This window comes from Ornithodoros turicata, chromosome 7 (genome assembly GCF_037126465.1).
Source record: "Ornithodoros turicata isolate Travis chromosome 7, ASM3712646v1, whole genome shotgun sequence".
NCBI lineage: Eukaryota > Metazoa > Arthropoda > Arachnida > Ixodida > Argasidae > Ornithodoros > Ornithodoros turicata.
Window position 1 is genome coordinate 12612603 of NC_088207.1, and position 27965 is coordinate 12640567.

Here is a 27965-nt window from a genome sequence, read left to right on the forward strand (position 1 = left end):
TATGCAGTTTATCTCTGTTATTATCCTGGACTGTTCAACAGGGCTTACCCTTTCAGTCCTATTATACCTGTACTTTTATAAATGTGGTAAAATGCAATAAAAAGAAGGAAGGGAGGAAAGAATTCATGGAAAATGCGGCCTTTGCTCGGCAATTTTTCAAGCACAATTATGCAAATTTCTTTAATTACTGCGCGACATGAATGCAAACAACCTCAATATGTGGCAAAAGTCTATTAGTGTATTCCAAGTTGGTTTCTAATTTTTTGAAGTAAAACCTATTTTTAGGAATTTAGCGACATCCTCTCGTGAAACACTCTGTACGTGGGGACACGCACTGGTGCGCAAATGCCTCACCTGGAGCCAATCTCCGCCCACAGACTCGACTGCGCTAATTATATACGGCTACATTATTTGGAGCTATAGCTGAGCGCATAGCTGGACAGCAGTGATGGGAAGTAACTAACTGCATGTATAGTTAAACTACTAGTAAACTACTGCTTAGCAGTTAAAAAGTAGTTCGAAACTATCTCTGAGAATGCAATTATAACTTCTAGTTCAACTACATTTTTCTGTAGTTAACTACAGTAGTTATAGGTTGCTGCGAGCTATAACCACTTCGCATTTTATGAGTTTGTCTCCAATCCGCTTCGCAGCTCTCCCCGCGATCGTTTGAGATGGGTGAAATAAAATTTTCTGCTTTGTGTGTCACGTGCCGATATATATATATATATATAAAAGAAGAAAACTACAGCACAGTTACCGCTGGTGACGCGAATTTGAGCTGTAGCTGGATGTGCGTGAGCGTAATGTGAAAGTGTATGAATGGTGCGCGCTCAGCGCGTTTACTGCGTGTTACCTTTGTTTTTTAGCTGCAGAAAAGGTCTGCGTGAGCCGTACGCCGCTGGAAAGAGTTGCGATTTCTGTTTCTCGGTAAGCTCTACACTCCGTGTACTTTAAAGGCGGACACCCTGTATACAAAACGCCAAAGTAGTTAAAACTAGTTAGACTACGTCCCAGTAGTTACAGGGTAGTTTGAACTATTCAATTCATTTATTCCAATTCAAGTTCCGGTTTTAAATACATGTATTTGCATTGCGTTAGTTGTGAGGAGGGTGGGGAAAAGGCTGTGCAGAACAGCTTGACAATGCAGGGTGTCCCAGCTAAGTGTATACAGATTTTTTAAAAATATATATAACACTTTTTCCAAGATGAAATCTATTGCCATATAGCATATGCTGAAGAGCACTCCCTAGGAGGGCATTAGCAAAGTCCAAAGGCAATGTCTTCATTAATTTTCATTAATTAACTTGTTAATTATAAAAGCTACAAAGTTGTCCCAATGAGAACATCTGTTCCTTTCGATCACCTGATATCGTAGCCGTTTTCAGAACAAAAATCCGTTCGATAGATCGCCCGCAAAAAAATAGTGAAGGAACGCCATTTTTTTTCTTTTGTTCATTGCGCTTCTTAGAAGACGTGTCTTTCCTTCATCCCCAATGTGAGAGGGAGAAAGAGCACACTATCGCCTCTCGCGTCCTGGAAAAGGATTAAAAGGAAACAGAACATGCAACCCAAGATAAGGCCAGTTCCGATAGAGTCACCCGATACATTTGTTTTTGTTTTGTTTCCGCAAGTTAAAGCTCATCTTCGACGCATGAGACGGCACTGTGCTCCTTCCCCCTATCACGTTGGGGATGAAGGAAATACGCGTCTGCGAAGATGCGCAATGAACAAAAGAAAAAAATGGCTTTCCTTCACTATTTTTTTGCGGGCGATCTATGGAACGAATTTTTGTTCTGAAAACGGCTACGATATCAGGTGACCGAAAGGAACAGATGTTCTCACTGGGACAACTTTGTAACTTTTATAATTGAAAAGTTAATTAAGACATTGCCTTTGGATTTTGCTAATGCCCTCCTAGGGAGTGCCCTTCAGCATATGCTATGTTGCAATTGATTTCATCTTGAAAAAAGTGTGACATATATATTTTTTTAAAATCTGTATACACTTATCTGGGACACCCTGTATACATATTGATACTATGATGTACTTACAGTAGTAGTTAAACTACAATTTCAAGAGGTAATTAGTGGTTGTAGTTAAACTACAAAAAAAGTAGTTACTGCCCATCTCTTCTGGACAGTTCATCGATAGCTTCGTGAAAGCCTTTCCTCGTCGTTAGAATGTGGCACTATATACGCCTCGCAAACTATACAGATAATGAATGCCGCGGCTAAACGACAAATTGGTACCGTCGCAGGCGCTAATGGAATAGCGTCAGCTTGCACGTGGAAAGCGATGCATTCGTAATGGGACTTGTCTCAATCCCCCTACCAAGTTCTCTAATCAACTCGACGAAATGCAAATTAGTCTGCTTGTGCCGTGGGAGCTGTTCTTCCTGACTCAACTGTGTCCGTGCCGTGGTCCAAAGTGCGACGTTAACAACGTTGGAGTATTGAGTTAACTGTTTCGAGTTTGTAAAGTAGCATGCACATAATACACTGCTCAAACAGATCTTCGTCGCATGGCGCTGCCTGGAGCCTATATACATCAAGATACCGGACCGTCATGTCCTGACTTGTTGAAGACGGGACGTACACACTCTTAAAAAAGATGGGTGGGGGTGGAAGTGATGGACGAACCCGACCTGCCGACGTTGGCTTCACTCATGTGGGCAGCGTCACGACTGTAAACACACTCTAAACACAGAGGGGAGAGGGAGGGAGGGAGGGGGATGCCGAAATAGCTTGCCGTCGTTGACAGCGCTCTAGTGTATATCGTCACGACTATAGCCAAAAAGAAAAAAGCTTCACCGCACGGCAGGCTCCTAGCCAATCATCATCCCGAATGACAACGTTGATGACAACCTTGGTTTGATGAATACGGGGGGCGTACGCCATGTTTGTGGCAATTATGAATTGCATAATGCCAGAAAATGACTTACGCCCCCAGTTTTCAGCAAATCAGGAGTAGGAACGATGTCACTCAGTAAGATGTGGTTGGCTAGGAGCGTGCTATGTGGTGAGTGTGGAAAGCACGGGGCGTACGCCTTTTTGTGACAACGAACGTAGTTGCGTAAGTGTCACTACAAGCCTCCCTCTTTCAGCTATCAGGAGACAGAATGACGTCATTCGGAATGATGGTTGGCTAGGAGCGTCCTATGTTGTCAGGTTCTGTATCTTTACGACAAATGTCTGCACAGTTCTCTGTGAAGTCGGCCCAGGGCGCATGATTACCACCCCCCTTGCGAAAGTCGTGACGTTGCCCACATCAGTGAGGCCGACCACGGCAAGCATTTCCATCACTACCACCCAGACGTGTACATATCTTGTGTACGTAATCAAAATACAATACTTTCAACACTTGTTTCCTGTATTTTGGTACTCTACTCAATACTTTTTTTGCGACAAGTATTTAAATACTTTTTTTCAGTATTTGCTACTCAGTGCTCAAGAATACCTTCCTTCCTCGCTAAGCCGTACCCGGCACACTTCCTCGCCGTGTTCAGATTTTCAGCTCGCTCGATTCTCCGCCGTTTTTCTTTGTGTTCTTTTCCTGTCTTTTTTATTTTCCTTTCTTTATCTGTCGTTTATTCTCCTGTAGAATAGGCTGGTCCCACGCTGGGCCTTGCTTGTCAATAGCCCGACCCCTTCGTCAAAAAACGGTTCCTATTCATGTTGCCAGGTGAATCCCCAGGGCATTAGGTACAAAAGATCCCCGCAGTTCTTTCCTTGCTCGCCAAACCAATAAACATGCGCCAGAATTCGTAAGACCCGATCTCACATACAGGAGGGATTACGAAGTTTTGGGTCAGAACATGTCACCAAAGTTTACTTGAGTTGACTAAAGTTCACCAAACATTACTTGACACCCATACCTTGCAAATAAGAGACATGCTTAATTAAGCATGACGGATGTAGTTTTCATTTGCACGTGCACGCTCAGAATACCCGTTTCACTTACTGCTAATACTAAAGTACTTTAAAACGTATGTTAAATGCGTCTGTGAGTATTTAGCACTCTACTCAAATCACTTTCAGTTTGGAGTATTTTGTACTATACTTTTGCGCAGTATTTTGTACATGTCTGCCACCACCTCTGTATCAGCTCTGCTGCCTATTCGGATTATTAATACAAAATGAAACGTGTCCAACAACAACACTTAAAGGGGCACTAAATTTCAAAAACATGTTCACTTCAAATTATGCTGCGCGCTATGTTAATTTCGCACTTGCTCGTATAACTCAAAACTTTGATTTCGTTACGAAGCTACAGTCGGAATTATTCTGGGCTCTTCCTTGCTTCGGCGCTCAGCAACAAACGTGCTTCAGCTCGTGTATCGGGTATACATCGGGTGCCTTTAGCCCATGCTGCGCGTGACGATCCTATACACAGACGATCCTATAGGGGTGCCACCTTTTTGCACAAAGAAGCTATCACTTTCACTGATTATATATACCTATAGGATCGTCTGTTTCACCCTTACTATGCGACATTTACCTTTCGGCATGTGATACGAGAATTTATAACGCTCTCGTCGGCACTTGTACTTTCTACATTTTCAGATATGTAGACGATTTTCTTCTGTGCTATAGAAAAGATGAAGCCTCATTCTTAGTTCCCTGTGAACAGTTTTTTCTTCAATTGTTTCGCAAAAACGCACAAGGTCTCAGATTTACGTACGAACTTCCGCAGGAAGACATGTTGCAATTTCTCGACTTGAGACTTGAGCGGGGCACTTCCCATGTTTGTTGGTCCTATAACCCCAGGTCTGTAAAGGGCGTTTTGCCCTTTTGCTCTTCGCATTCAAAAATTGTAAAACGTGGGATTGCTTCCGCTATGCTGGGGGAGGCTTTAAGGAAGTCATGCGAACACAAGATGCATGAGAGTTTTTGTGCCCAGATAAAACAGTGGGTAGAAGGAGGTTACCCTGTGTGTTTGCTGTCCAGCATAGCCGAGAGCGCGCAACGGAAAGTAAAAGGGATCGAAAAACATAGCAGAGAGCGACCTAATGGAAGACCTGTGAATATACCGTACTTGCATACCATATCGCACAACCTTAAACATGTAGCAAGTAGGTATAGCGTTCCGGTCGTCCTTTCTGCACCTGTTAAGCTTAGGTCTTTGTGCAGAAAAATCAATAACCCCTCTAAAGCTGGTTGTAAAATCAAACATAGACAGAACTTGGTCCCATGTATGCAGCATGTTGTATACAAAATTCCCCTCACATGCGGGAGAGCGTACGTTGGCCAAAGTGGCCGTTGTATTAATACTCGGCTTCTAGAACGCAGATGCAAGGTTGATGCCTCCACCCCTTCTGGGCACCTTGCGGTGCACTGTCGCACTTGCAAATGTAAACCACTGTTCGAAGCTACAACCATTTGTGCTCGCTTCAAAGAAAAGAATGTTCGAGAGATTGTGGAGGCCTCCCCCTAATCTCGTCCCCCTAGTCAAACGTCTTTGTCCCTTTTACCAGTCGAGATTGACAATCTCGCAGGAGACTAACTTTTGTTGGAACATGTTTATCCTCACCTTTATCACTATCTGTGTCCTACTTTCTTGCGCCTTTTAACTGACGTATTGTCAATAAAATCTTTAGTTGAGAGTCTGCAGTTCCGCTGTTGTGTGTTTCTACCGTTGTGTCTCCGTCCTCTCTTTGGCTGCAAGATTTTACTCATGCCAGGCTCAGTAGCGCACGCCAGCAGAGGCGCATTGTTGTCGTCGTCGTCCACGGGACGCCACATCACTCCCCCCGCAGACACGGAACGGTGCATGCGGTTGAGGTCCGCGTCGATACCATGAATAGGAAAATGAGGACGACCCGTGGATGGTGGACGACTGGACACAAGGCTTGTGATTGTGGCTGTTGATGCAGCAGCAGCGGGATGGCGGGAACAAGAGCGCTGCGATCCTCGCGGGTTCCAGTGGTGAGATGTGAATGCTGAGTGCTTGACTGCTTGGATGCTTGAGCGGTTGCTGATTGTGTTAAGCGACTGCTGAGTGCGCTGAGTTACGTTGAGTGATCGTTGCTTGTTGAGTGTTGCTGGGTGAGTGCGTTGCTGAGCGGGCAACAGTGCCGCGACCGGTACATAAGCATGGATGCTGTTTGTCGCAAGCAGACTGCCGGGGAGGACCGTCGTGAAGCAGGTGGAGGCCAGAAACTGAACTTGCTGTGATCTCCCTGCGTGTCCCCGGTGGAACTGGGGTCCCGGTGCGACTTGTCCGCCAGAATGTGGTTCGCTGCTGGTTTGCCGAAGAATTTAGGGTGATGAATGGCCGAATTACGCCGAACATGGTGTTCGTTGTTCGGGTCACCAAATGTAGAGGACGTGGTGTTCCCCTACATGAGTCCTGACCGGCGATGATGGAATGTCCCAGCGGGTAGATGGACGTGGCCTCACACCAGGACGGTGCCGGTAGAACTGGCTGCCAGGCTCAGTAGCGCGCGGCAGCAGAGGCGCGTCGTCGTCGTCCACGGTCCGCCACAGTCCATTAAACCAGTGTGGGACAGGAACTCCGCAGCAATGCGGAGGCCCTGCGTCTGTTGTGCGGGGATTGTCCTTAGCCCGTGAATTTTCCCAATGTTGAACAGACGTTGATGATCAACTGCTCGCAGATCGTGATGGCGCGCTCCAGTTCGTACTGCAGACAGACCAGGAGGATGCGATGCTAGCGCACTCCACAGATAGAACAGAGGCAGGACGCAGCGAAGCCAAGTTGTTGTTTGAAAGACGGTATAGATGCCACATTATGACTCATGCGGTGGAAGATTGCGGTAAGCGAGCGCGGCATTCGGAGGGGAAAGGACGATGTGGCCTCTACGGCGTAAATCCACTGATCTCTATAGTATAGGCTGGATCGCGCATAGGGTGCTCCAAAGCGTGGTCACCGGCCGCCATATTGGTGGGCCCAACGCGTTCTGTCGTCTGCATTTAGTTCAAGCGGGGCTGCCCTTATTTTTCAAAATTTCCTTTAAACTAAGGGGCATGTCATGCAAGTTTAAACCGCAATAAATACTCCAAATCAAATCGCTTCCTATTGTTTCCTATGGGAGCAGCCGGCGCCAGTGGGCCCTCCAACATGGCTGCCCGAATGCACGCCTCTCCCCCACGAGCCCCTCTCTCATGCGCGATCCAGCCTTTATACATAGAGATCAGTGCGTAAATCAGAGAGTGAGTGGTGATGTCATTCGGACTGCATGCGACAGAACTCTTGCCACTCACAACCTAAAAGCATAACTTCTCCGCACAACACCCTGTGCGCCAAGCTTCGCACTGAATGATACCGCTACATCGCTTGTAATTTGAGGGCAGAGTGGGGGCAGCAGGTCGTCCTTCGACGCGGCAACGTCCAGCGCCGCAAGTCCGTACGAAAAGCCCTGGAGTACTTTCTCAAGGCCGTGGACCCTCAAGGACGTCTTGAGCGTCCAGAACGTAGCGCAGAAGTCTATAAAACTAGGCGTGTGAGCCTTTCCCACCCCCTACCCCCTTTGGTTTCTTACGCGAGCAAAGTGCTGCAAATCTAGGCAGGCAGACCGCACGTAACCTCAACGTGCCGTGCCGTGTGTCCGCACATACGGAGTTCATACACCGTTTTGCGTTAAACAGGAAGTGGCGTTCACATCTCGGAGCTGGAGACCAAGATTAAGACGTGTGAACAGATGAATACACCGCATTCCCTGTTGCTGGCCCCGCGAAAAAAGAAAAAAAAAATATTTCGCCGGTCATGATGGCGTGAGTGCTGGGCACCAACGATATCGTGGTTATTAAATGCGATAGCGTTTCTTTAACGCACTTCTGGGTCTCGGCAAAATGTAGCGTCAGTGGAGAGGGGCCCTTTCACTCTCGCGATGCGCTATCTCCCTCTCGTTTGTTTCTTCATTGCATGCCTTGGATGAGAAGAAACGTTTCGGTGAGCGGAGATGTAGCAGATGGAAGGTCTTTACGATAGCGGTTCCTCAAACACGATAAGCCAAGCACCTGATTCATTTGAAGTGGCTGACATCATGTTGTGTATCTTCGATTTGACGGCTTGCTTTATTGTTGGAAAGTAATTTTCCTAAAGCAGGAACTCATCAACAGACAAGCACAACACAAACCTCTTTCATATGTTCCTCTCTTGTATCGTTTTCGCAGTGTGCTTGCGACCTGAAATTCTCTAGTGTCTGCACAGCGCGCTTCATGTAATGTCGTCAATATCGCCCGACACGAAGGAGTTGCAGTGTAAAATGAAGTACTGTGGAGCATTCGCGCAAGTATGGAGCTCGCAGATGTGTCGCCATTGCTGCAGGAGATGCGGACGCGCTCGCTCCAGAAAATGAACGTAATCGACTTGCTGCCCAGAACGCCAGGAAACGACGTGCGGCAAAGCGCACTACCATTGCTGCCGAAGGAGGAACCGAAATACGCGTCACGCTGCGTAAATACTAAACCATACTAAACCTCGAAATACTTCCGCATAACTATTCGTGACCTGCCTACTCGAACTGACAGTACCGCCATACGTATATGTACTGGTCAAAATAGAACGCGCGCAGAAACCCAACGTGAGTGGCACAGGATTCAATTTGTATATCTAGAATAGTAGCTAGAAAAATATTTCAGGAGGGGTTCTAAGCTTTTTTGGGACTTACACACTTTTCACCTCTCCCAAATGCACTACTAAAGGTGCGATTTCGGGGCGGGGCAACCACGAACCCCCCCCCCCCTCCCCCCTCGCTTTGGCTACACCACCGTCGTGGGTGATTTGATTGTGCCGACCACACGCAACGGCACAAGGATAGGCTGTGTGTTCACGAGAAGTGTTAAAGGTGTTGTGACAGTTGGTTTCCAGCTTTCCCAGCTAAACATGAAAAACTATTCTATCACCCGGCATCATCCCATATTCAAATTTTCAGGTCCATGACATGAGCAGGTACGGAGAAAAATGGCCCCGAAGAAGCGACATCGATGACGTCACACAGGAGCAGCGAGGGAAGACGCGCGTCTCCCAAGCCAAATGGGGGAGAGGGGTCCGTGAGGTCACACAAGTGGGTCGTCGTTTTGTGGCTGCGCCTATTTTCCGAACCAATCGAGCGAGAGGAAAAATTCTTATTTCCACGGTGTTCTCATAATGAGTACGATGTATATCTATTATGCTTCAACACATCAGAGAAAGTGTCGCAACACCTTTAAGCATGGTTCATTCCACACGCTATGAGTTGGAGCTCAGACTTCTGAACAGCAGTACAGCAACGGTGAAGCTTCGCAAAAGTTTTCAGAGCTGATTCATCACGTTTTCACTCTGCGTTCGGCGTGTGAGCTCTTGCAGTTTCATCAGGATGTGTTTGTGTGCTGTAGACTGCCCAGCGCTCGGTATCTATCAATATCTCATGTACAAATCCCGTTTCTGGTCTGCTCGCGCCTCTTTCCATCTTCTTTCCTCCTCGCGTCGTGCTTATCTATTAAGTTGGCTTTCTTACATGTCGTTCCGCTATCGGTCAAAACCGGCATCACAGGAGGTTTCCCTGAATTCTGGCCATGTACTAAAATTGTGTGTGCGATGCTATTTTCAAATTGTATATGAACTCCCACAGATGGACTCGCATATTCGAATTTCGAATAGAAGCAATATGTCTGTTCCGAACCTAATAGTCCCAAAGCCGCTCTCCCGTAAGCCTGAACACGCCACAAACAAGGTACACAGCAAATACACACATTTGTAACACGTGTGTGTGCTGTATGTCCGTATGATTGCTGCATATGTTCACGTTCAGTTGCATAACTATTCCATTCGTATTCAATATGGTTACGTAACCACTCGCTTCATACCTGATCGGGTTGTGTAACTTTATATTCGTCTTGTATATGCTCCGGGTATATACATATATTTGTTTTGCATTCGCTTCGATTTTAAAATGACCATTTTCACGTGTCTGTGGTTATCTCGCCAAAATATAGGTACTCGAAAACCCGCATCCCAGAAGGCATCCTTAAGAAAACGGGTGTTTCCGTTTCCACTCGTTTTTATAGATAGAACTCCTTTGAGAGAAGTAGCGGTAGCGACATGATTTGATACTGACGTGCATGGTATAGTACGTTCTAATATATGCATCGCAGAATTATTTACGAAAAGCTACCGGCTCTAATTCCCGCATGTTTCCGAAAATATCAACAAAATAGAAGTGTTGGAAGCTCTAAATAACGACAACCTGTTCGGTTAGTGGCGAGAGCCCAACTGATGGTTTAATGATTGTGCTCGTGAGATGGTGCCTCGCACCAGTAGCGATGTGGATGACCAGACCAGCGATGTGGATGAAGGTGCTGCACTGCTACATGGCCCTCCCCTTAGCGAAGCGGTCGACAGTCATGGGCAAGCGGTGGCAAGGGGAAGGGCCCAGTGGACGTGGCGAGGTGAGCGGGTAGTAACTGAGGTGGCGGGCCTGGGAGACGGTGAGCAGGGAAGCTCGACGGGGGAAAGCACTTCTGAGGTGGTTGCAGAAACCGACGCGGAAGAGGAAGGGGAATCTCCGGGCTTCTCCAAGAATGCCGGCTTCAAACGGTCGATGGACACTGTGTCCTGACGGTTTCCGAGCTGAAGCGTGAAGTGCTTCTGAGAGCGCTTGATGACACGGAATGGTCCATCATAGGGATGTTGCAGAGGCTTGCGGGTGCCATCATGCCGGACAAATACATGGGTGGCGGACTCAAGAAGTGGGTGCTGGAAGGAGGGTCGTGTACAAGGTCGCGAGGGTTGAGGGCGAAGTTGGGCCATGGTGTTGCGCAAGCGGTCGACGTAGGAGGTCAGGTCAGTGAGGGGAGGATTGGCTGGAGTCGGGAAAAAGTCACCGGGAATACGGAGCGTGGCGCCGTAAACCATTTCCGCCGGCGTGCAGCCCAAATCTTCTTTAACGGTCGCACGAAGCGACAGGAGCACGAGAGGCAGCACTTCGGTCCAGCACGCACTGCCATTGGCCTTGAGGGCGGAGGTGACGTGATAAAATTTCGTCAGTTGTGATGTTACGCCAGCGAGATGAAATTGCGCCTCCGCTTGGATAAACCACACGGCCGGGTTGCGGTCAAAAAATTGTGGTAACTTGACAGCCACTGCCGATAAGGATGGGTTCGATGGAGGCGGCGGGTGGGCTTGATGGTCGACGGACATGGCGGTTAAGGACGATGTTCGATCCTTACGTTCGACGTCCGGGCCACCAATGTTGGGAGCTCTAAATAACGACAACCTGTTCGGTTAGTGGCGAGAGCCCAACTGATGGTTTAATGATTGTGCTCGTGAGATGGTGCCTCGCACCAGTAGCGATGTGGATGACCAGACCAGCGATGTGGATGAAGGTGCTGCACTGCTACAGAAGCATCCCGACATACAACGAATTCAACAGCAATGTTTATATGCGTGCCCTCAAAACTGCACCCAGATGCGTCGGAAGGTGGCGGCAGAGGGGGCCGTCGGCCAGAGCCATTTATAGGGAGAGTTTGGCCATTCTTTGATCTTTTGCCGCCTCATGGGAGGAGCTTATTTTGACATCAGAGTCGTCGTTGTGCCGCCCAAAAAGCCTGAATCCGAGCGGAATGCGCTTATCAGCCATTTAGTCCGTGCCATATTGCTGCTGTCCAAAAGCTGGTCGACAGGTTCGTGGTCCCGCTGAATGTAATCTACAGGAATAACCGGCTTATGACCCACTACCACCAGTGATAAGGGGGCTTTGTTGCCGAACTGAAAGAGTTCAAGGACGGAACCCAAGCAGCAAAATGTACTGAAAATCGAGTGCAATAGGGGCGGACGGGTAGGTGGAAGGCCTTGAACAGACTCGTGAAACTAAAGAACATTGATAAGACACATACCGTCCACCCCTATTGCACTCGACTTTCAGTACATTGTGCTGCTTGGGAAGGCTTTCGAAGCAAGAAGTACGCACGTGTCTTCTCTCCTTGCATGGTAAACAACGATCAGCATCAATATGGCGTCGGCGACCGGTTGACGACTGAATAACAATGGAGAGCGACGAGGGGGAGGTCGTTCAGCCGTGACGTCGCATGACGCGCTTTAAGTTAGGCTCCTCCTAATGGCCAAACTCTCCCTATAAATTGCTCTGCCGTCGCCCCCCCCCCCCCCCCTCCCGAACTTTCGCTCTGTGGGTCCCGCCACCCCATTTGCCATCTGTACGCGTCGTCCAAGACAGTCTCACTTTCAGCTCTTCTACCGCGCAGAGTGAAAACGAAGATCCGAATACTGTATGTAAGAACTGTATGTGCGGGACCTATTGCGCGAAGAGTAGCGACAGGCCATTCAGTAGCCTTGATTAGACGATACAGGAAAACGTAGATTTCGCTCCAGCAAAGGACGTCGACTTGTTTGTTTTATCAACGCAGGGAAACATTCGAGGCTTGATGGAGAACCTCTTATATTGCGCCGAGGACTCTTTAAGCAGTTCCCTGGTGTGCTTGATGACTCGTGCAGCACATCTGGTGTCTTTCCCTAACTCATCGCTAAGGCCCCGGTTTTTCCGCGATCCCACGAAATATCGCGGAATCCTTCGTTTGGCACGGAATTTCACGGAATCCCCAATTTTTAGGGATGTGCGGATACTCGGGTTATCGGATTCGAATCAAATGTCAGTCACTCGAAGTATTCCATTTGCGAATCGAATACCCAATCTTCGAATTTCCGAATATCCCACTCTCCGCAACATACGAACAACACCTCCCGAAAGTGGGGTTCCCCGCATGAGGTGAAGCCTGCTTTTCAAAAATGACCATTCTGCAGGACTAGAGATGCAAAATTTCCGGAAATTTTGTATCGTTCTAAAAAAACCGGTTTCTTTCGGGGGGGTTTCGGAAAAACTGAAAAAAATGGAAACAAACGCGGTTACTGCTGAGTCGAAGCACTGGCGGCCAAACCACAGCATACAGTGAGCTAGAAACTTTAGTAGTGCTCATCCTCTAGGCATAAATGCAGAGCAGAGCATCCCATGAGACTGCTGTCTACTCAGCGATAGGTAAGTGTTAGAGAAAAACCCGTCCTCTCCGACACATAGAGTTAATATAGGAAGACTCTAGAGAACGTACTTGGCGCGCCGTCAATGGGATTCACCTATCCCCGAGCGTGACCGCCCGGGCGCAGCCATCCGTTGGTCATGGACAGTGTTAGGGGACGAATTTAAGCCTCCTAACTACAGCGAAGCTGCTCCGTTTGTTGCCAACCCTGTGAAGTCACGTGGGACGACAGACTGGGGAACGGGCCGATGGAGGAAACGACGTCCACCGTTGGAAGCGAGGCCAGCCGTGTAATTGCGTTGAGAACGTACAATCTCCTGTATACGTGCAGAATTAAGTAGTGCTATCGGAATCACAGGGTAAACGTCATATTGAACGTGAATCGTATCTATGTGATTACCTGCGAAAGCGCCAACCCTTTGCTTTCCACCGACACAGATGAAGATGTTTACCGCCTATGGCATGAACTGGCGTTTGTATGCTTTGCGAGCGAAATCAATAAATCGTTACCCATCGTAACGAATGTAGGCATGTATTTCCGAAGGCAGCAGTATTACAAAGATGAATACACACAAACGCACCGCCATTTTCATGCTGCTCGCGAACGAACGGGAACCGGAAATGGCAAAAACGAAACCGCCCGACATTCTATGCTCTGGTTTGTCAAGTTTCGTGATAATAGAGTGACGAACGAACGACAGCACACGAGCAAGTGTTGCAGTGGGAAAATATTCGCTGCTTATTTGTTTAACGAATACGTATGAGACACACACATAGTACGCCGAATTTAGATAGCATGTGATGAATTTAGGAAAACGAGCACGTCAAGTTTAGCGGAATGAAGCAGCCAACGGAAGGCAATGCCTTCCATGACCAACGGATGGCAGCTCCCGTGTGGTCACGCTTTTTTGAGCGAGTCCGACCCCCCTGCTCCGACCAGAACTCCGACATTATGTGAATGCGATGGCGATCGCTTGGAGCAGCCAGACAGAGCTCTAAGTTGATGGTTGTTGGCGGATTACAGGCACCTAAGGCACTGTTGGCTGGTTGGAACGCACAAAGGCACGAAAATTTACATTTTTGAATTTTGTCGCCTGCAAAATTTTGGACTATTTTTCCGGAGACGAGGAGAAAAACGAAGAAGAAAAAACGCTTTTTTTTTTCCCCAAGCTTTTCGGCTTTTTTTTTTTTTTTGAGGGGGGGGGGGGCTACGCATCTCTATGCAGGATCAGCACAGACAGATTGTAGTTTAACTTGGGATAACGTTAGTCTCAGTTTCTTGTGCACACTTCGCATGAGGAGGAAACGGCTTCCCTCCCGTGTGCAGTTTAGCTGTGGCAAAGGGGGATTTTGGTTTGATGTCTGGGAATTTGCCTTTAAAAAACTCTTAAATAGTGCCTACGGCCGAGAAACAAAAAGGGTGTGCTGTAACTTCCACAGTACACGTATTGTAAGCTCCTTCCTCTAATCTTCCTAAAGTTCCTGTAAACTCTGTATATGCTGAAAGATCTTTCAGCACGTATAAAATGTTTGCAGGTGACCGACCTTTGTCTTTGTCAGAGGATACATCAAAATATCATGTATGTAATGCTGAGCCACAACAGTGCTTTCAATCTGTAATTTTATAAAATATTTTCGTCCCCACATTCTCCAAGAACATAGAGTTTTCCTCATTTCAAGCAGGTGTTAACTGCGTGGCGCGGAAAATCGTAGAATTTACAAGTCGGTGCCGCATAATTTTGAATTTGTCGCAGCAGAAAACTAGGGGTCTTAGATATGACCGAACACTCGGCAGAGCCTTTTAGTGCAACCACGATGACACCCTTTGCAGACGTCCATTGGGCTTTTGATGAGAGCAAAAATCAAAAATAACATTCTAATAAGTAGAGGTGAGTGAGGGTAAGCAAACTTGGACCCGCACCCGCATGGTACCCGCGCGTGTGTGACGTGCACCCGCAAGAATTTAATCTGGGCGACCTGCACCCGCAGTGCTGTCTGTATACCCGCATTGGTTCCCGCAGGGGGAAGTGTTCCTCGTCCACTTTACCGCTGTTTCTATTTTAATACAATGGAAATTCTGAGCGTTGGCTACGTGTCTCGGACGGCTTCAATCGTATGCCAATAAAACTGCAATTCAACAGAGAGCCATATATGTCTGCATTAATAATCGAACTCGCCCGCCAGCACTCGCCTGCTGCATTCTGGCACATGGATTTATACGGCCAACGACATAGGGCACTGCTGAGCTCGCGTGTGACAGACAGGCATCACTTAGTCGGCCATGGAGTGCGGGTAATGCGGGTATACCCGCATTACCCGCGTCGCATTGCGGGTCCACCCGCATTTTACCCGCTACCCGCAGCGGTCGCGAATTCCTACCCGCAAGTCGTGACATTGTCCGGGTAACTGCGGCTACCCGCGGGTATACCCGCACCCGCGCCCAGCTCTACTAAGAAGCACATCAATGGCACCTCTGGGTTGGGTTAGGTTAGGTTGGGCTAGGTTAGGCGTCCCTCCCCCACCCCCTGTCGTGAGGGACTTCCGACGCCCCTGACTGCATAAGACTATAATTTTCACCGTGTCCACTGCGCCACCATTTTGCAGCATCTGTGGCGCCATGATGCGGGTACTTCCTGTGGGGACTGCGGGCGCTCCGACTCGGTCCATTAGCAAAGGCGCGCGCTCGAGATAGGGCACTTGAGATAGAACATAAGTGTATGTTTTTCTATATGACTGTGTTCCGTAAGGCTTAGGAATGAATCAGAGCGAAAACCGAAATCAGCAAAGAGTGTGCTTTCAATAAACTTCCACGATACAGCAGGTACTATATGCACTTTATAGTTTGTTAACCATACATCCAACATAGTTATTATTTTTCTATCTATATATATATTGTATTCTTAACGCGCCGTATTCGCAGTGTGGTGCAAGGTACTATAACACTGCGGCTCGTACCGAATAGATAGTTTCTGTCATGATATGTTTTGGTCCGCACACATTCCTACACTTGCCAAGTAATGATAAGTACGCCGTGTTGAGCAAAGATCTCGCTCTCTAACAGTAATATCAATAGCATCATAAATTCTGATTATTGTTGTTAGTTCATGGTACAACAAGTTTTTAGCTCACAAGACCAATACTTTGGTCTTTTTATATTGCTCTTGCTGTTACACGAACCAGCTGGCATAACATGGCAAAATTAGACGAACCAAAGCGCTCAGCGGAACCAAGAAAAAATGGATTGTTGTCACTAATCTGTGATACAGACTAAAAGACTTCATGATTGTGCTACGTTACGTAAGCAAGGTTTTCATGATTTTATTTTCGGCGTTGTTTACTTAAACATGTTTACTTGTTCATGCTATACACAGTAGGGATTTCGTGGTTTACGAATAACACCGTGTATGTAGTTGTGGACCTTGAGTTAAAATTTGTTTGAAATTTGAACAACGACAAATGATTACGGAAAGCGTAATTGGTGATAGCATTGGCTGTTGCATACGCATTCTCTATTAACATTTTTAATGTAATAATCTTCTGTCTTAAAATAAATATGTGCTGGATGCCGGCAAGATTAACCGGTTAATAACTGTTGCACCGCAGTTTCATTTGGGTGAATACGTAAAATCCCCTTTCAAGCGCAGCGAGAATCCTGTGCGGCCGGTACGAGCCTTAATTCGGATTACAAATCTCGTTCAACCGGATATTTTGCTTGCATTAGTCCTTCGTAGAGTCACCCACAGTGCAGTACCCTCCAAATAAATATCTGTTGTTCATTGAGAGCGACAGCTGCATGAAAATGCCACAAACCAATACCGCGCACACAGGAAGCTTGCATTCCGCGAGCTTCACCCGCAGTCCCCACGCCGCTCGTGCCTGCAGGTGGCGCGCCGTGTCGACAGTAAGGAGGGAGCTGGTTCGTAGCTAAAATTCTTGTCTATAAATTTCAGCGCTCTGATGACAGAGTACAAGCCGACTGCTGCTTGGTTCATGTAAATGTGACGTCACAACCTCTCCGCAACCCTCGGGTGACGGGAGTTGATTTGTTTTAACGGCGGGGTTTATGTCATTTTCGTACACCTCGATTTTCCGCCCAGAGAAGGTTACTCCCGAGTTATACGTGTTCACCCAAAAATGCACCCAACAGGAAGCCCATGTTCCCGCTATAACCACCACCACCATCTGCTTTCAGGGTGCACCTCTCTTTCTTTTTCTGTTTTTTTTTTTTTTTCTCTTTGCAAGGATGTGCTGCTAGCGTTCGTCGAGTCAACACAAACGAACGCTGCTTCCAAACACAGATCCCAGTGACACCAACGGCATCGCCGTGCGGGTTAAAGCGTCCCGCTCATTGGTGGTAGCCAAGGTCGTACTGAAGACTGGGAGGTGGCGGGTTCGAATCTTACCACCGGCTGTGCTGTCTGAGGTTTTCCCTGGGTTTTCCGAAGACTTTCCAGACGAATGTCGGCACAGTTCCCCCTGAAGTCGGCCCAGGACGCATACTAACCCCCCTGTCTCCCACTCCTTCCTGCTGTCCTCTCTCCGCCTGTCCACATCTGTACGCCACTCATAGCGACAGTTGCTTGGCAGCGCTAACACGCAATAAAAAAAAAAAAAAGAAAGATTCCACTGACGTCTGTCACATTCCTGAGTTGAGGATATTACTCACGAAATATGGAATATTCGTGCTTCTAAGCAGGATACTAACTAATGAGCATATCCAGCAGCAAAAGCGTGATTTCGTTCGAAGGAAGGAATGAAGGCACTCATCTTGAGCGTTGTTCCACTTAGGAGTCCGGAGCTCCGATGGAGGTGAAACCCTCAGGATTACGAGGCTTCATGTACAGGTAGCTCGTTATGTTAGGAATTTCGACGATGATTTCGAAAAATGATTTACGTCAGACTGCTCATTATGCGAGCTTTTTGCGCGCGTCATTTATATGGCTCACACGGGAAACATGAGACTTCTGGGTTGTGTCCAGGAATCGGAACCGTTATTCTTCTCGGTTCGGTTCGGGTTCAGGTTCAGGCATGTTGGTTCGGTTCGGGATCAGCTCCACAGCAACGCAAACTATTGGTTCGAACCGGTTTGAACCGATTCAATAACGTTAATTTTGAGCAGATTGCCTTAAAATTAACGAGCAAAAAATAGTCTATAGCACTCGCAAGTTAATAAGATAATTATTTAAAGAGATTGAAAAAAAAAGAAATCGTAGTTCCGATCCATCACAACGCACATTATGTCTGAACCGCTTCGGGAACCGATAACCGCCTAAATTTATTTCGGTTCACTTCCAGTTCGGTTCAGCGCGAGAAAGAAAAAAATATTTTGGTTCGGTTCAGTTCCGGTTTAGCGAAAAATACGTGTTTTTAACTGTTTTCGGTTCCAGTTCAGTTTCGGTTCCGATCACTGGTTGTGTCTCAACGTATACCGAATAAACGTAGAACACTGTTATTTGCGTAGACGTGAACCCGCATTTGTGTGAACCTGCGGCGTGAAATTTGCATTCCAAGTTTTACAGCAATGCGTAGAACTACAAGCATTTATTTTAAATTCTTTAGTGGTACTGTCTGATTCGTGCGACTCAGTTGTAGACGACCGCTTGGTGACTTGCGTCGAGCGCGTTCGCCGAAAGAGCTTGTTCGTGGGAGCCCGCCGAAAGCATGTTTTTGCTCCGTCGGACGTTGACCGTGCAGCGTCTTGTTGTAGCGCACGCAAAAACAGTAGTATACGACCCACTGAAATTCTCTAGCGTCATGGGCCTACCGAAAACATTAACGCAAGGTCACTGTTACTAGTCGAACACCTGAGCTACTTGAACGGAGCCGTGCACACGTTCGCAAGATTAAAAAGTTCACGCCTTTTAGCACCCATGTGCGAACAAATGACAGCGATAGTTGTGTACACCCTTTCGCGACGCCAGGGTGCGCCAACGCGTGACAGCTGGATATTTGTCCCGTTGGTCTTCCGGTTACAGTCTGTTGTTTGCAAAGACCCTTTTGACAGCTCCACGCGGCCAGGTAGCGCCAGCTCACGTTAACCTGTTTTGTTCCCCGTAGGCCTTCCGGTTTGCACCGTTTGTTTGCAAACAGTGAAATAGGCTGCGTTCCAATACCCCGGTTAGTCGACTGCCTAGCGGTCTAACCGGAAGTGCCGCCATGTTAAGTCTCGTTCCAAATCTCGCCAAGTCCGCTATTCAGTCGGCTACCGCCTAGTGCGCGTCGATGCAGTCTAGTTATCCGCCTGACCATCTGACAGCCGGGATGGAGACGCGCGTTGACGGTACCAGCGTGCCCGCTGTTTCTGCTGGCTTTAAATGTAAAGTTACACATAGTGGTATGTTTTTTAAAACTGCGTAGAGAGTTGCAACACATGTTTAGTTGTGAAGGTGACAGTTTATGCACGATGTCCTATAAACTTAGCGCGTTAGAGTCCTGCTGCGCTTGCGCCGTACGCATTTCTTGCGTGAGCAACGAGATGGCGCCACAGGCGCCTCGGCTATGCAAGCCTGTTCCAATAGTGACAAGCAAAGGGGTCTACTCAGCTGCCTAGTCAGGCGGCTTCGCGGGCGCGAGGTATTGGAAATAAGCCATAGTCTATATCGTCCACGCGCAACAGTTACCGGTGTTTCGCGCGTGCAGGCGACACGTGAATGCTACTTATGGGTAACAGAGCCTGAGTCACCACCTCCTAGATAGCAGAAGGCCAGACCGCCCTACGTCACGCACGGAGGCCTGCACTTTGCGAGCCCCTTCGAGCGTTCTCTTGTTCGCTCTTTCATTGACGTCATAGCAGCATCAACAGTTGTAACAGCAGGCCTCCCTGTGCGATGTGCGCAGACATTCTAATATCTAGGAGGTGTTGCCTGAGCGCTTATTCGATAACATCACGCATCTGAACCGGTTTCCAAACATCAGTAAGTTTTAGCATATCGTACACTGCCGCCTTTGCGTACGTAAGGGATAGCGTGGTGGTTCTGCGCAATGCGCAAACCTCTGTTTGTGTCTTGCGCGTGCGCAGAACTAGCAACGCTATCCTTTACATACGCAAAGGCGGCAGTGTACGATGCACTAAACCTAACTATATTTTGAATTAGGGAGCTTTCGGTGACGTCACATCTTATCCCTAACAGCCACAGTAGGGCCACGTGCGTGACGTCAATTGAAAGAGTGGTCTTCCTTTATTTAGGTGACATTGGCGTCGTCGGTCCGAAACCACAGCGTATCGCAAACGTTAGAAACGTGCCTAAACTCGTGATTCAGAACCTTCTCCGCAATCTTTGCGTTGGCCAACGCAAACTCCGATGAACGCGCATTCATTTCAAGTACACACTTCAGTACGTTCAGTCGGGCCTTCTGATACAAATCGATTCTATAAAGCGCCAGGGGAAGGAAGTCGAAGGACACAACAACACAGGAGCAACTTTCAGCAACTTCCTGCCACCGCAACGAACCTGCGGTTTTAAACGCTCTCTCAATAAAGCTGACTCACTGTCACCCAACGCTATTCATGGTTGTTGAAACACGCTGTTGTTTTAGTGCGTGAACGAATTGTTAAAACACGTTGTTGAAAGTAGCGCTTGTGTTGTTGTGTCCGTCCCCTTCGTTCCCCTTCGTCCACTTTCAAGAATGGTCAAGTACACACGTCTTGAACCATTTGCATCTCATGGCCACGACTTCGTGCTCGCGTACTTGTTCGTTCTCACACCTTCATCTCTTGGCCTCGGCTTCGCATTCCCTAGCTTTCGGATCTACTCGTCTTCGTCTCATCGCAACCGCTTTATGCTCCTTCACTGTTGAATCATGTCGTGCCGCCAGTGCCTATTGGGCTGTTTGTCCCCCGATGTGCTACGCCGTTCGAGGGCTGCAGCGGCGCGTCGAGCCCTGATCCCCCTATCTGCGGACGGCGGACGCACTCTCCGTGGCCGCACCATAGCGTATATTGATAATGGTATACTGATTGCGGTCGCAACACCCATGACTGCCGCCTTTCTCTTTTCATCTGCTCCCCGGTTTTGCTGCTGCGCCAACCAATGGCACGCGGAATAAAATGTTACGGACCACGAAGCCGTAGCCTTCACAAAAAAAGCTCCCTCATACAGCTATCGCTGTAAAAACGAGAAACTGGAATCAACACAAGGAGGCTGCAGTTCCGGGTCATTTTTACAGCGGCAGCTGTTAAAGGGATCGCCGTGGCACAAAGCCAAGTATGACAAACGCACGCGCGCGCGCGCGCACGCACGCACACACACACACACACACACATTTCAGCTGCCGCTGAATATCGCACAATTTGTTTGTTTGTCGTGACCGTTTGCATTTTTTATTTTTGTAAATTTTGTATTTTTTTTTTATACAACGTTCAGTGATAATATTTTGCGTGGTCGCTCCTGCGAGGGCTCGCAATCGTAGGAACGTAGAACGTCGAATTGGGCCTGGTGGTAGGACCTCATGAAATTAAAAGCGCTAAAACGAGATCAAGAGACAAAGGCGCTATTTTTGTGTGTCTGCGTGTCTGCGTCTGGCTTTAGCGCTTTTAATTTGAGAATCTCGCGAGCAAGATCTCCTTCTTCTTGTTCATTTCCTTTTCTTTTCTTTCTTTTTTTAAGCAGGGTTTCGAGCAATGTCAAATCTCATTTCACTGCTCGTTGAATACCGTGTCGGCAAATTAAGACAAGAGCAATTCGTTTCAGTCAGTAAACGAGGTTGAGAAGCTGAATGCAAGTACAGTATCCTTATCACGGGGTGCTGCTGATCTTCGCTTTGTAATTCTGCAGCTAATGAACTAGAGTGATTGCATAAACCTCATTGTGAGAACGTTACCCGTTGTCTTCTTTTTTCTTTCTTTTTTTTTTCGTGTGGAAAGAGGGAGAAACAGGAAGTAATACCTTGACTATCTGCACTCCCAAGTTGTCATCATCTGGATTGGACCGATCGTTGAAGCAGAGTCGTTGCGTCAATTCCCAGTCCACCTTACGACTGAGCAGGTAGCGCTCCGCCAGTGACAGCCACAGCTGAAAAGGAATAGCATTGTTAGCCAACTGGGCTTGGAATCAAAGAAAGAGCGTCTTGGGTACTCCTATGCAGAGAGCAAGATATTTGGGCTATTACAGCGTATAGTAAGTTGGCACACGTTGTGAAGACGGAGGAAAGTTGCGTGCAATTTCGGTTTCCGTCGTCGTATTTTCTTTCTGCCAGGCGTTTTTCATTTCTGACGACAGGCTGCAGACAGACGATGTTTAGTCTAGGGGGCCTGAATACTAGCTCCCTCTGTGTAGGGTGGCGTCACCCTTTGTAGAAGCGAATGCCGCAAGGCCAACATGTTTACGCCCGCGCTTATCATGCATGCGTACCGATTTGACCATCTTTTTCAAACCTAACTCAACTCGAGAATGTCGTATGTAGCTAAGCATACAACTACACTTTTGTGAGCGTATCGCGAGCAGTGCGTGGACGTAAAGATGGCGGAAATTCGTAGTAGACGACACGGTTGTCTTCACCTTATGCAGAGTGAGCTAGTATTCAGACACCTTAGTTTAGGCCAGGGAGCTTCGATAATAGCTCCCTCGGTACACATCATGCATGGTAAGCGTTGGCGGCTTTGCGGCATTTGCTTCTACAAAGGGCGACTCCACCCTACACCGAGGGAGCCAGTATTCAAGCATCCTAGTTTAGGCCTAAAAGTGGAGTCTTAGTGTTATCGTTCTAGCGACTTCGTCGCCAGATTTAGCGACTTTCGAAGCAGGTCAGAGACCTAATCAACGTGTCTGGAGCCTAGCGAGAAATCTAGCGGCTTGAACGGACAACCGCCCAAAGCGGTCTTGACCAACTGATGCCCTCTGGAGCCTTCTAAAGGGCTTCGAAATCACGGGAAAACTTCCATTTGCCGCCACAAGTAGTTTCAAAAATATTTTAGGGAGATGTGGCTGTGCATTTCTCGGAGATATGGATTGGTTGGTGCGAACACCGAGTTTCTGCCTATAATTTCATTGCCTTTGGAGACGAAGGGTGGAGTATGACACGAAAAGGTTACCTCAAACAGTATACGTAGAAAGGGTTTGCTGAGCAATGTTTGTTCAGTTCCACATTTCCACAAAAGCAGTGAATGTTGTAGTAAACGCCACGACCTCATCATCCCATTTGTGTGTGCGTGTGTGCGCGTGCGTGTGCAGTAAACGCGCGTTTTTTAGAGTGGAAGTGAAAGCTGATACCGAACCCAACTGTTTTTATTGCTTTGAGTCTTCAGAACACACCACACATTATCGACACTAAAAGATATTGCAAGGCGACGTCCCGACGTTTGAAAAACGTGTTTTGCATGGAGGTTCTGGAATCACCATGACCTTAGAGCATATACATGAGGTCCCTTACTCACGCAACTCTAGCTAGTAACAAAAAGCACGCACAGTCGTGCTGAGACTATGACCGAAACCGAAACGTCAAACTGGAAGCGTCAAGTATCCCGCTTGGAAATAAAAACATTGAGCAGAAATGGTGACAGAATAATCCCCTACACGGGTTACACGAAAAAATATAGGTGTGAAAAATCTGTTCGTAACAATTTTAAACCTGGAGACTTCTCTTGCGACATCTAGCGACTTTTTGAGGTCTCCCTATAGCGAGATTGCAGCCGGATACTTCGGCAACACTGACACCTTCGCGAGTGCTGTCTTGGTAGTCTTGTTGCAGCACACCGCGCGCAGCGTTTTCACAAATGCTGGAGGCACGCAGATGCTATTCTTTTCGTGTCATAACTTTTCCTAATGTTAACTTCGAATGTATTTACTCCTGCTGCTGCGCGAAGAAAATGCGAAGTTACTGTTATACGATGTAGTGTCATTAGGCGCAGCTCAGAGGTTGTGTCTTTTGTTGATGTCTCAGGGTTGATCGAGGCTGCATGCGACCTTTTCGTGTGTCAAGTACAAATGGTGCGTCAATCTAGCTACCGCAATGATAAACTCGGTTTTCACTAGCGGGAATTCGCGTTTTTCGCCAAATCGACGCCGCACAGCGGTGAAACTCGGGACTAGCCACACCAGGTACACCCGGTCGACCCCGCGTATACACTTGAGGAGAAGTTGCTGCTTTTCGCATGAATCGCTGAGCTGCACCCGTATTTTGCCGTTGAAATAATGGATGAAGTAAACATTGCAGACAACGACCAGCGAACTAAACCAAACTAGTTTTGTTCTGTGTCACAGTGCGACTCTGCGCCCCGAGGGGATAGCCAGTTTGTCTTTCCGCGTTTTCTTCTTTCCACAAATAGAATACCGCCTACTTCGACGCATCGTCGGAAGAAATGGATTGAGCGACTCAAAATCAGCAAACCTATTACAACAGCAATGCTTGTGTGTCTGGCAGAGCTCTTGGAGCGGTACTGCCTACATATCTGATGAACGTTCTTTCTTCTTCTTCTTTTTTTCTGAAGCACACTTCTGTGCAACTCACGTCAGGAAGGGAAACAAAAACTTGTCTAGACAAAACAGAACAAATTTGTTTCAAACTTGAATACCAATTATGTGTAAGAAAGCGCAAGAGATAACATGAAAACGTATACCAAGTCAGTTTTGTAAGTCTGCATTTGAATGAGCTCGTCAAATCACTTGGGAAAGAATGCAGAAAGAATGCGACGTTTCGTTAACGTTTCCCAAAAACATGCGCACCAGTGACACACGGATGTCGTAACATTACCGTGTAACTTGTAAACTACATTCGTACACGCGCTACACAGTGAGAAGATGTTAGCTGTAAGAAAACTGGCAGCACAGATGTCGTGTACTTGCATGTCTCTCACATTCCTGGAGCGCAGGACACTCGCTGCTTGCTATTTCGGCCTCGCAACCGGTAAACGTGAAATTCACCTTCACGAAATGTGGTTGATCAAACACGCCGGAACTTCGCAAATAATACGCCACAACTATAGCCTTCTCTTTGGACAACCCGGTTACGCCTGCCAGAAGTATATGAGCAGCGTTTAATACTCGTTCGCCTTCAACGCATCGAGAATTAACATTACAGCTCAGAAATTTCAAAATCGAAACTAAGCGACAACCTGGATACGTCCGCCATGTTGGAGTTTAGATGCGCCACCTACAGGTCATGAAGAACGCGAATAAGAGATTGCATGTCTCACCCACGCATGTCCCACAGCCACTGGCGGTCGTTCACTGGTGAGGTTCTAGGTGTGCAACCCCCCCCCCCCCCTCCCACGGCACAGACACCCTAGCGGCGAGCGGAAGCGGGCCAGTTCACTAGCTCAGAGGGATGGAAAGGTGCGCTTGTGGCGACCCACCGTGGTAGTGGTGGTAACTTTGCTTTTGAAATGGTTTCGTTGTCGCTCTACTGTACCGGGCGCGAGTTGCTTTCGCGGGAAGGGAGTCTCTCCGCTATCGTAGAGACAACGGGGCGCTTACATGAATTGAGGCGACAACGGGCTGCAGTGGCCTAGTTTTTTTAATTATTTTTATTCGACAAAAACAGAAGAAAAGAGCGTGTACCCAAGCAGCACAATGCAGTGAGTCGAGTGCAATAGGTGTGGACGGGTAGGTGAAAGGCCTTGAACAGACTCGTGAAACTGAGCAACATTGATAAGACGTATACCGCCCGCCCCTATTGCACTCGACTTCCAGTACATTGTGCTACTTGGGTACCCTTGAGTACAAACAAAAAACAAAGGGGGATACGAAATTATTTCTTTGTTCGCCCCCTCTCGCAGCAATAACGGAAGCCATACGCACAGGCGGGGATGCTTATGGCCGACGGACAAGGTCCACGTCTTCGCGTAGTAAGGGCTACTCTGATTCTATAAATTCCCAGAGTGTATCTTTGCGCCTTGTAGGCGTCCGTCTCTTGCGCATTCTATTTTTCAGGATTCCCCAGACGCTTTCGATAATGTTTAAATCCGAGCTCTGTTCACGCCATGTCAGCTGCATTACGCCGACGTCGACAAGAAGACTTTGGACAGCTTTGCTTCGATGAACGCCGCTGCCATCACGCTGGAAACGGTAGCACCCATCCCTTAAACGGCCCGTCCAGAGCATAGGGGAGCAGCGCCCTCCGCGTAACGCAGCTGACATGGCCTGCGCAGAGCCCGAACTTGAACACTATCGAAAGAGTCTGGGACGACCCCGTTATTGCTGCGAAAGGGGGGGGGGGCGAAAAAAGTATTAAAAGAGTATCGTACCCCTTTTCTGTTTTTTTTTATTTATTTATTTTTCGTTTTGCTCAAGGTACACGTCCTTTTCTCCTGTTTTTATCGAATAAAGAAAGAGATGAAAAAATCTGGGCCACTGCAGCCCGTTGTCCCTCAATTCAACTTCAAGCCCCGTTATCTCCACGTTAGCGGAGAGACTCCCTTCCCGGGATAGCAACTCGCACTCGGTGCCCTACAGCGAAAACGAAACCCTTTCAAAAGCAACCTGAAGAGCAGAGTTTGTGTACTGCGGGAAAGTCCTTTCAGCGGGAGATCAAGTCGACGATTTTCCAGGATGTCCCGCACCGGGTGACGCGTATCCTATACAGCAGCCACGACCAGTTGAAGAACTGTTTATTCCATCTCAATGAGCACGCCAGCGAAAACCCAAATAACTTCTTGGTCGTCGATGCTACATAATGAGGGAACGAAAGTGATAAATCAGGAAGGGAGGGAGGAAGGAAGTACCTTGACCTACTTCCATAGTCTACAGCTGAGAATACCTAAGATGTACCGATACCCCGTTTACACTAATCTAAGATCCGCATCGCGCATAATTGTGATCAGGCTGATGATCACCCTCACGTGCGGACAAAGCCTCCGCGACCTAGATTAACACAACTGACATTTGTCCCCTGTTTGCGAACGGGATTATGCACGTCAAGGAAGATTGGCGCAGGCCTAGAGACTTCCTTTCTCCTTCGCCCTGCCGGATGGCTTCAGATGAAAACTTGGATCCTCAATATCAAGTGCGGACCAGGCCTCCACAGCTCCCATACGCACAATGGTAACGCGCTCCGTGGCAAGGAGGACTGTAAAAGGTGGAAAATAAATGTACCAGTTGGTTCGCCCGCTCCTCTCAACAGATGGCGCTGAAAAACATGCGGTATCACAGGCTAGGTGGCGCAAGATACCGCTCGCCCCAAGGTCGAGTATCTAACACAATATCCAATCCAATCCGTTTCCTCCCCTTTCCCTTCCCCTCTCACAGTTCCTGCCATTACGCGCGCCGCGATTTCATGATTTTGCCTTCCCTGCGCGCTGAAATGTAAGAAATGTGAGATGCATTTGTAGATTGACAAAGATTTTTTATTACCAAGGTACACTTCAAATACAACAACAAAAGCACAATCACAATTGTTTGCACGAAATGATTTGTTTATTTTCTCATGTACACGAACACATAGCAAAGAATATCACATATGTAAATTGCGAATCAAAAACAATCATCGTGGAAGAGTGTGCTAGGGAATAGAACAATGAAATTAATCGAAAATACATAAGTGGCAAGCAGCAACGATTTTCTGTATCACTGGGGAAAGACTGCAAAGAATAATGTGCGCAGAGCAACAAGTCGACACATTTGTAAGGGAAAGACAATGCGTATGTGCAAATACTGGTTGCTCCATAAGTGATGCGTAACACTTCCAAATTAATTTTGTGGTATCGTGATGTCACATATCAAAGATTGAGGATCTCGTATAATGTTTGAACCTTCACATTATTCTCTTACATTTGGTTACCATCTTCCCTATCATAAGATGGGAGCAGCACGTCATAATGTTGACTGTAGTAGAAAACAGAGAAACACAACAAGGGGGCTAAGCAGCACAACAAGTATTCAAGGGGCGCCTATTTGGTGTCAATGCGGCATGAGGCATATCTAAAGTTTCTGAGCCTTCCTTGCAGGAACTGTTCACTTGCAAGTGGACACCTTTACAAGTTCTCAGTTCTGAAGCTGTCGATGTTACTCTAAACGAAAACGACACAACTTCAGCACTGGTCTT

At 47.6% G+C, this 27965-nt stretch overlaps 1 protein-coding gene across 1 annotated transcript in view; it reads right to left on the bottom strand.

Moving 5' to 3' along the window:
* Window positions 1-27965, bottom strand: part of LOC135400467 (TBC1 domain family member 30-like) — a 328733-nt gene that overhangs the window by 29949 nt on the left and 270819 nt on the right. The window contains exon 4 of the mRNA XM_064632299.1: window positions 21875-22000. Coding sequence (XP_064488369.1) covers window positions 21875-22000 — 126 coding nt within the window. The remainder of the gene's footprint in view (window positions 1-21874; window positions 22001-27965) is intronic.